The sequence below is a fragment of the Mandrillus leucophaeus genome, unplaced genomic scaffold, assembly GCF_000951045.1.
Source record: "Mandrillus leucophaeus isolate KB7577 unplaced genomic scaffold, Mleu.le_1.0 Scaffold347, whole genome shotgun sequence".
Taxonomy (NCBI): domain Eukaryota; kingdom Metazoa; phylum Chordata; class Mammalia; order Primates; family Cercopithecidae; genus Mandrillus; species Mandrillus leucophaeus.
This window is the reverse complement of record NW_012103665.1, coordinates 1061431-1071827: the sequence shown is the minus strand read 5'-3', so window position 1 is coordinate 1071827 and position 10397 is coordinate 1061431. Positions and strand designations below refer to the sequence as shown.

The 10397-nt window shown below is 37.2% G+C and overlaps 1 protein-coding gene across 1 annotated transcript in view; it reads left to right on the top strand.

Moving 5' to 3' along the window:
- RYR3 (ryanodine receptor 3) overlaps nucleotides 1-10397 on the top strand; it is a 403627-nt gene that overhangs the window by 123295 nt on the left and 269935 nt on the right. Inside the window, exons 15-17 of the mRNA XM_011989131.1 lie at nucleotides 2133-2147; nucleotides 6591-6595; nucleotides 6838-6867. Of these exons, the coding sequence (XP_011844521.1) occupies nucleotides 2133-2147; nucleotides 6591-6595; nucleotides 6838-6867 (50 nt within the window). The remainder of the gene's footprint in view (nucleotides 1-2132; nucleotides 2148-6590; nucleotides 6596-6837; nucleotides 6868-10397) is intronic.

The window sequence follows — 10397 nt, the reverse complement described above, 5'->3', positions numbered from 1 at the left end:
ACAGTGGCATCTCACTAAGTGGAATGCTATATCATTTTTTTGAGATCTCACAGTTCTAATATCTCTATTTTTATGAAGTTATATCTCTAAGACACAGTGATCTATGGGGAAAGTCTACTAAAATACGGAGAGTTTTTTTCCTGACCTTTCAACATCTGCACACACATGGGGGCTACTGTGCTAATTAGTGAACAGACGCAATATTCAACAGCCCAGGAGGTATATTTCAGAGCAGAAAGCATGATGGGACATGTGGGACTGCAGCTGTGCTTCCACAGAGCAGAGAGAAGTAGGCTTGGTCACTGGCAGTCTCTGCTTGTCATCATCGGCGGGGACTGCATATCTGAGACAGCTCAGTGTGTCCGGGAGATCAAGACTCGGCAGCATAGACTGTATGACGTGCATCCGCCTTGGGCAGCAGAAAGCCGTGGTCCTTAGCATGTGTGAAATTGTTTGACAAAGAATAAAAAGAAATAGGTGGGATCTGAAATTGCTTTTCCAAATGGGGTAAATGAAAGGCAAGCATGAAGCTTCAGCTTCAGTCCAGATGCTCTGCGTTCCAACACGTTCCTTCCTGTCTGGGAAGTATAATGAGAAGGATCGATAAGCACCTGAGCAACGCGCGCTAGGAGCCATGGGCTACGTGCAAATGTCAGAGAAGCCTTTTCACAGGAAAGCTGCTCTCGTCTCATTGCCCCAGAGGTTTCTTTATTATTAGAACACATAGTGTACTTAATAAATAACCAACTTTGTTGTGGCTTCTTTCAGCCAAAAGTCACAAAGCATTTGATGCATGTCACTTGGTGGCAAGTTGATTACTATTCTACCCTTTCCACAGTTAGGAAAATTCAGGCCCACCAAGCTGAAGTGTTTTGCTAGAAATCAATGCCTGATCTGATATGTTATCAGAGTAGCCTTTAATCTTCTAGAACCAAGACATTGTTAGAGAAATTCTGGTAATGTAAAAGTTGAAGCAATGTGATCTTGATACCTAAGAGTCTTTTCAAAGATGTTCCTTTTCCATTTTTGGATAGATTTTTGGGTAAAGGTTTGTCATGAATTCAGGTCCTTCCTTAGGTATTACTCCATTGGGTAGCTTTTATTTTCAAAGAGAAAAAACAGGTTCAAATCATCACTAATGTATTTGTGGTCATTTTGCAAAGAATGTGCTGAGTGGAGGCCAGACTTCCCTGCAACACTTCATCTTTGCTTGGAAAATGCCAAGGTAATGTTTTTCTGTCCGGGCTGCATTGTTGTCTCCAGTCCTAGAATTTCAGGAGTCTCTGACCAGTCCGCTTAGTTTTCGGTGAAGACAGTGACTCAAAATATGCAGAATTTTAAAGGCACAAGGGACCTCAGAAGTCCTCTCACAAGAGCAACAACAGTAATGATAACCGGCATTTATTTTGCCCTTAACAAATGCCAGTTATTGCTGTCAGTGTTCATGTGTGTCTTATTCAGGTCTCATTATGACCTTACGACATAGCATCATTATTATTTGTACATGACAGTGGCAGAAAGAAGAGCGGGGCCTGGGTCCTTGGATGTTAAGTGGTTTCCCAGGGTCACACAGCTAATTAATAATTAATGACACACTAGGAGCAGAAATTGAATATTCTTTCCAGTGTTTTTTTTCAAGCTGCAGCCTGTGAACATGTTCTTCAGAATCCAAACGTTCTGTGAGAATATATTTAATTTTGTGATTTTATTTTTGTAATTATCTAAATACAAAACTTCTGCAGTGAAAAATTTACCACTAGGAAGCATTTTATTTGCTTATTTTATTTATAAAAAATAAGGGGTACAAGTGCAATTTTGTTACCTGGATATATCGCGTAGTGCTGAAGTCTGGGTTTTTATTGTAACCCAAACCCAGATAATGTACATTATACTCATTAAGCAATTTCTCATCATTTACCCCCTTCCACACTTCGAAGTTGCCAGTGCCTATCACCCCACTCTCTATGTCCACATCTCCACATTATTTAGCTCCCACTTAATCGTGAGATAATACTGCAAATATGCAGTATTTGACTTTCTGTATCTGAATTATTTCACTTTAAGATTATGGCTTGCAGTTCTATCTGTGTTGCTGCAAAAACCTGATTTCATTCTTTTTTATGACTGAACAGTATTCCATTGTGTTTGTATATACACCACATTTTCTAATCTTCCCTTGATGGATATGTATGTTCATTCCATGTCTTTGCTATTGTGAATAGGGCTGTGATAAACATACAAATGCAGATATCTTTTTGATATGGCAATTTATTTTCCTTTGGGTCGATACTCAGTAGTGGGATTGCTGGATCAAATGGTAGATCTATTTTTAGTTGTTTGAGAAATCTTCATACTGTTTTCCATAGGGGTTGTACTAATTTACATTCCCATCAATGTGTATAAGCATTCCCTTTTCTCTGTATCCTCACCAACATTTGTTATTTTTTAATCTTTTTCAATAATGGCCATCCTGACTAGTGTTAAGATGACATCTCATAGTGGTTTTAGTTTGCATTTCTCTGATGATTAGTGATGCTAAGCATTTTTTCATATGCTTTTTGGCCATTCACTCATTTGAAAAATATCTGTCCATGTCCTTTGCCCACTTTTTAATGGGATTATTTGTTTTGTTGTTGTTGTTGTTGAGTTGTTTGAGTTCCTTGTAAATTCTGGATATTAGTCCTTTGTTGGATGCATAGTTGGCAAATATTTTCTCCTATAGGTTTTCTGTTCACTCTATTGATTGTTTATTTTGCTTTGCAGAGCTTTTTCATTTAATTAAGTCCCATTTATCTATTTTTTGTTTTTGTTGCTTGTGCTTCTGAGGTCTTAATCATGAATTCTTTGCCTAGATCAATGTCTGGAAGAATTTTCCCCAGGTTACTTCTAGAATTTTTATAGTTTCAGGTCTTACACTTAAGTCTTTAATTATATCTTGAGTTGATTTTTGTATATAGTGAAAGAGAGGGATCCCATTTTCATTCTTCTGCATATGGCAATCCAAATTTGCCAGCACTATTTGTTGAAAAGGGCGTCCCTTCCCCGGTGTATGTTCTTGTCGACTTTGTCAGAGATCAGTTGGCTGTAGTTCTGTGGCTTTGTTTCTAAGTTCTCTATTCTGTTCCATTGATCCATGTGTCTATTTTTATACCAGTACCATGCTATTTTGCTTACTATAGCCTTGTAGTATAATTTGAGGTCAGGTAATTGTGTCACGCGTGTCTGTGTGAAGAGACCACCAAACAGGCTTTGTGTGAGCAATAAGGCTATTTATTTCATCTGGGTGCAGGCGGGCTGAGTCTGAAAAGAGAGTCAGCAAAGGGAGATGGGGTTGGGGCCATTTTATAGGATTTGGGTGGGTAGTGGAAAATTACAGTCAAAGGGGGTTTGGGTCACAAGGTGCTCAGTCGGGGAGGTTTTGAGCCAGGAGAAGGAATTTCACAGGGTTAATTACTCAGTTAAGGTGGGGCGGGAACAAATCCCAATGGTGGAATGTCATCAGTTAAGGCAAGAACCGGGGATTTTCACTTCTTTTGTGATTCTTCACTTGCTTCAGGCCATCTGGATGTATCTATGTGCAGGTCACAGGGGATACGATGGCTTAGCTTGGGCTCAGAGGCCTGAAAGTAATGTGATGCCTCCAGCTTTGTTCTTTTTGCTCAAGATTGTTTGGGCTATTCAGGTTCTTTTTTGGTTACATAGGAATTTTAGGATTGTTTTTTCTAATTCTGTGACTGACACTGGTATTTTGATAGGGATTGTATTGAATCTATAGATTGCTTTGGGCAGTATGGTCATTTCAAAGATACTCATTCTTCTGATCCATGAGCATGGGATGTTTTTCCATTTCTTTGTGTCATCTGCAATTTCATCAATGTTTCATAATTTTTTTTAGAGATCTTTCACCTCCTTGGTTAAATATTTTCATAGGGTTTTGTTTTTTGGCAGCTATTGTAAATGGGATTGCCTAGAAGGCATTTTCATATAAGTTAGTGTTTGGCAGACTGGAATTGGAGGGCTCCTTTGGGTTCATGAAGGTAGCCTTTAGGGTATGACATTTTTCCTTTAAATATAATCTTACATCTTATGGGTTTGAGATGTTAAAGTTCTTTCTGTACCTTGCCACTTCCAATCATATGCTTAGAATTGAGACTACATATAATGGTAGCAATTATTATACCTTTACTTCTTTGCTAAAATATTCAAGTTGTTAGCTTTGTCCCTTTCATGGAAATAACTGCCACTCATCAAAAGCATGATCAGATTTGAGGTCAAAAAGTTATAGGGAAAGAACACAGTCTTTGGAGTGAAAAGGACAGGAGTGTGTTGCAGTGCTCACTCCATATTTTCTGAATGCACTTAACCCTTTGACCTCTCAGTGATTTCACTCTTGTGGATCCTTCAGCAGCTCCTCACTTCCTACTTTTCCAGGACTCATCAAAATTCTTCTCTGGTCAATTAATAAATAAAAATAAATAAATAATTGTCTGCTCTTTGAAACTTAGTTCAAACGCCACTTCCTTCATGAATCTTTTTCTGATTCCAGTTGGAATTCATCTCTTCTCTTTATGATTTGTTCTCTGCTGTAATGATTGTTCTAATCTGCCTCCTTTTATGGTTATTTTTACATATCTATTTCTCTTACACCTGTAAGTTCCTTTGTGGTAGGGACTGTCTTTGTAATCCTCATAGCACCCAGCTAAGATGTTGTACGTGGCAAGCATTCATACATGTTTGTTAAAGGTTTAATAAATGAATAAAAGGAACAAATGAGTGAGCTAGAATCTACTCCTGTTTCACCTTGAACTAATGGAAGCTCACATATATGCACAGGCCTCATCTCATCCCACAGGTGCCTTATCAGTGGCAAGAAACCCACTATGTTAGTAGCACTAATTTTGTTATTTGGTAAAAAGAATGATGAAAATTCTAACAGTCACCCTGTAGTTTTTCCAGAGTAAGATTCTGCTAATATAAATAAAATATGCATTTTCTACTTGCCCCTGAAGCTGCCTTAATCCAAACCTGCTCAAAGTTGTCATAGATAAAGACTTTTTATTATCTTTGTTTTTCAAGGATTTGGGGCTACCTTTGAGAAAAATATATGATAAAATAGTAATATCATTGATTCTCAGAAAGTATCAATCAGGAATCAAAGGTTTAGCCTGGGGGGGTCTGAATAACACTTGTTTCTCAAATATAGGACTTGATATAAAAATCTCAGAATAAATATAGTTAGCATTTGTTTAGTAAGACTGTTTTTACAGATGAAATCTAATGATAAAAATGCAACAGCCAAACAATGTTTCCATAGATATTTATCTTCAAAGTATAATTCCCATATAAGCTTGTGTTTGGGATAGACAGTAATAGAGATAAAAGCAAAATGAGAGGCTCTCGAGTGAAATGTGGTATCAGTGATGAGAATGAATACAACCAGAAACAAATGAACCCCACAAATGGGCCATTGATTAGGGAGGCCTAACTCTGATGACACACAACCCCATATTGTCAGTGGCTTAGCGTAGTCAAAATTTATTTTTGCTCATATGACTCTCCAAGGCCAGTGGGAGGGCTCCAGTGAGTGTGGTTATTGGCTTCACCATCCCCTAAGGGCAGAGCCTCACAGACAATAAGGTGTTTACAAGTTTCCTGGGGATCATGTTAACATGAAGGCTCTGATTCAGTAATTTGGGAGTGGGGCTAGGGCTAAGCATCCGTGTTTCTAGAATGGTAGCACTATGGCTGATGATCTAGATGGTACCAGTGCTGCTGTTCTGGGGATCACACTTGAAATAAGGAGATCTTTGGGCTTTGGAATCCCTTGTTGGATATCTGTATCCAGTGGAAGGAAGGTAAGGTTGGTGGGGCCCACTCCTGGGGCCCACCCACTTCCTATTGGCCAGAATTTTGTCAGATGATCCCCTATCCCTGCAAGTGAAGGCTGGGATATAAAGCCTTTGTATGTTCAGAAGGAGAAGAAAATGGAGTCTGGTGAATACTCAGCAGTACCTGCCTCTGCAGTCAGGTATTCCAGAGGTCACCAAGATGCCCCCCGTCTGTCAGAAAGTACAGATGGCCTCTAGCTGCAATGCCTGCATACCCCCCCATGGTGGACTGGACCTGTCTGCACTCCCTTTTCTTTTAAAAGAACCTGTGAACCCAGAAAATCTGAGACAGGTCTTAGTTAATTTAGAAAGTTTATTTTGCCAAGGTTGAGGACATGCCCGTGACAGAGCCTCAGGAAGTCCTTGACGACATGTGCCGAAGGTGGTCCAGGCACAGCTTGGTTTTATACATTTAGGGAGACGTGAGACGTGACACATCAATCAGTATATGTAAGAAGTACAATGGTTCAGTCTGGAAAGGCGGGACAACTTGAAGCAAAGGCAGGAAGACTGGAAGCTGAGAAGGAGCTTCCAGGTCACAGATAGGTGATACACAAATGGTTTTATTCTTCTGAGTTTCTTATTAGCCTTTCCAAAGGAGGCAATCAGATAATGCATTTATCTCAGTGAGCGAAGGAGTGACTTTGACTAGAATGGGAGGCAGGTTTGCCCTAAGCAGTTCCCAGCTTGAGTTTTTCTTAGTGATTGTGGGGGCTAAAGACATTTTCCTACACATTTCCCCACTTTTCTTTTTTTTTAAATCTTTTGGAGACAGGATTTTATAAGAGAATGAGTCTCTGGTCTCAGGTTTCATCTGATCTCTCATAGCTAGAAGGGTTTATTCCTAGATGGGTAGGTCCCAAAAGCTCATTTTTAGGAGGTTGTGAAGTCCCACATCCTGTGAAGAGAAAACAGCGGGGAGGAAGGGAGAAAAAACAACAAACAAAAGAACAGTCCTGAAAGCATCCATATAGGCCACGTTACTCTGAAGTCCGTACATTAGTAAGCAGGTATGAAAGTGGCTTATGTACGTGAACAGGTTGCTGTTACTTTCTTCTGAAGTTTAAGTTGTCTGGCTTCAGTACACAGGGTTTTAAGAAAGCACAACTTAGTTTTCAGTGACTCCAAATTAGGAAAAATGGAAAAAAGAAGGAAAAAAATTTGAAAACATTATTTTGAAGACTTGTAACCAGGAAAAATTAGAATTCGGTCCCAAACTGTAGAAAACAATAAAATTGAAAAAAATATCAGGCAGACCAGAATCTAACAACAGGTCTACTTGAAACATAATTTTTCTCTCTGCAGTTTCCCATTTTCACTACAGACAAATCATGGTAGGACTGGTTTGCTTTATTATACTTGGCCTAATATTTGTATACAGTGCAGCAAGGGTAATTAGTTTTTACATAGACTTTTAAATGGGCTTTGATGGAACTTTGCTGCATAGCAGGAATCTCAGATATGACTTTTTAAAGCTGAGCCCAGCCATGGATTTGTGCCGTCAAATACCTATGAGGTGGGTGAATTTCCTCTCCTCTGGAGGGTCCAAGATAAACCTAGGGCTTCTGCACATGTCAGAAAGTGACATTCTTTACTTACCTCAGAAACCCTGTATATGGACTGTGTACACAAAATATGAGGCCATTTGTTCCAAGGGCTTTATTGGCTCCGTAAGTCAAGTTTGATTCCTTAAAGGAAAGCACACCATTCCAGTCAAAGCCTTGGTAAAATAACCAATGTATCTCACTGTGCCCTATTACAAAAGAAAACTGATTTTTACTGCACTTACGCAAATAACTCTATTGCCATAAACTGAGACTACTCACGAATAGGTTCCAAATTCTGGAGTTTAGGTAGAGAGAAACAAATATGCTCCAGATTTTGTTCACAGGAGTGTTCTTCACTCAATTGTTAAAAGCCACAAATAGCTTAAAAGTTTTCTTAACTCTGTAAAACAAAACAAAGTATCAGCAACGTTTGAAGCAAAGAGTCAAAAAGATTACTTCAGTTTTTTGTTGCTTCAGTTAATTCAGTTAACTTCTGTTCTGTTTGATAGCCATGAACATTTTAGCTCTCCATGAAAGTTCTGAAAGTTTTCCTTTATTCCAATGTCATAATTTACAAAGTTATCAGAAAACCTGCATTTAAGTGCACCTGTTAGAGTCCTACAGCTGATTATAAACCCACCTTTTAGAGAGGGTTTAAAACAAGATAAAACAAGACAATTGTTTGTGGATGACAAAAAGTTTTAAGGCAGCCATAGTTAAAAGAAATAATTGACAAGGAAATTTGTTCCCTCTGTGGCATGCAACAATTTTAACATAACAATTATGATTATTACTGATAATGTACACTAAGGTACATCAGAATTATAAGAGTTTCCCATAATTTTGGAATACATACCTCTAACACATTTATACAAATATAGCCCAAAGAAACCAAGTACCATTTCATATTTGACAATGCTTCCTGTATAATTTTTATACCAAATAAGCTAAGTTACATCATTTTTGGACTTTAGGGAACCTAATGTCTTAAAAGATTAATTAGGTTAGAAAAAGGCATAATTTATAATTTGATTTTGGAAAGTTTGTCAAATATAAAAGGTTTAAAACACTTGGTATTACAAAATAGGATTACAGGTCATTGTAAAGTCATTCATTTAAGTGATAATTCAAGCATTTCAAAAAGCAAACACCTTCATTCTTTGAGAGAGAAGACTGAATTTTCTAAACAAGAAGCCCTAATAAAAACAGCATGAAGTCAATTACATTTGCTTTTCAAACTTTGGTAAACAATTTATAAAATTTAATCTTGATTATAAAATACAACTTCAATAAGCCTTTTATAACCTTTATAATCTTTATTAAGAGGTTGGTCAATGCTTCAAGAAAACCTTGTTAATCTGACATAAGGGTCCATATATTGGTTTTACATCAGTGTACCTTTGACATTGATAATTAATTTATAGAGGAACTGAACCTATTTTATCTTTCAAAATTGGCCCTTACAATCTTACATACCCACCTCTTCGGTGACAGTCCCTGGGCCTTGAAGAGTTGAATAGCTTTAATTTCTTGCCCTCTGTCTCAGGAATGCAGTTTATTTTGATTGACATCTTCTACAGGGCCTGAAGATAAGCCTTTAATTGCTGTCAGTGTTTAAGATTTAGCAGGACTTGGTGTTCTTTTTAGACCCAGGAGTTAGAGCCCTGTAACTCAATGTTACAAGAACTTTAAAAGCACATACAGGAAGATACGTGGATGTAATGATGTAATGACCGTAATTAAAAAAAAAAAATTATCTCAGTTAATTTTTTCCTAAGCAAACCAAAACTTAATATGACAACTTGATTGTGTGAATTTTTTTAAATATGTAAATCCTCTTATTGTGACTTACACTGACTGCTCATGACATGGTTGGACTTTCTGATTTCTTGTGAACATCCCTCCTTTTTATAAAAGCAGTTATTTTATTTTAGGACTAAATTTACCATACAAGATTCTTTCTTATATAAAATTATTTCTCTGTAAGTTTTTCACCTCAAAAAAGATAGAATAAAATCTCTTTATTTTTATAACTTTCTTTACATCTTTTTTATTCCTGGTTCCTTTCACCTTGTTCTATACATAACCTTTAAGCTTTGAATTAGACAAAACTTGTTCACTTTTTTTTTAAGGACACATTTCTTTTTTCTTTAGCAATAATGTTTTCCTACAATGTGTATTTATTGGAAAATACCCAAATAGTGAAATATCTATTATTTAATTTAATATAGCTTTATATTCTAAATTATGACAAGTTTGTCTGCAAATATTTATGTCATTACATTTACCTAATTGTTTTAATTGTTTACCTAGATTATTCATGAAAACTGTGATAGTCATTATTTAAAGTTATAAAACTGCCATTGCAAACTTATAACTGAGACACTGAAAAGAGATTTGATCTAAGCGACTCAATGTCACTCTTAACCTCCCAGCTGTCCTTGTTCATTCCTGGGCATAGGCTGAACTAACATTGGGAGGAACGTAATTTATAGTTTAGCTTTGAAATAGGCAATAACAGTCCTTTCCCAAAACAAACCTCTTATTGCCTGTGGACTAGACTGCCTAAAGCCACTGGATTAGAAGTTACAGTAGTCTTACTACATTCAAGATGCAGCTATTTTCATTAAATCCTTATCAGTGTCTTATTTATTACAAATTACAAAAGCAAAGATTATTCTATTTTGGGCTGGGCTTATAGTTTTGTAACCCCTATGCCAAATTTTGACACCTTACAGTATTTGGCAGGGATAAGTATGAAATTGCTTGATTAATAAATGCAAACAAAAATGTCTGCTGGGCAATTCTTAAGGCATTTCTAATAGTAGTTTACCAGTAATTTTAAAGCTAGCTTATTTATTAAAGATTTTACTGGCCAGGTGCAGTAGCTCACGCCTGTAATCCCAGCACTTTGGGAGGCCGAGGTGGGCGGATCACAAGGTCCGGAGTTCAAGACCAGCTT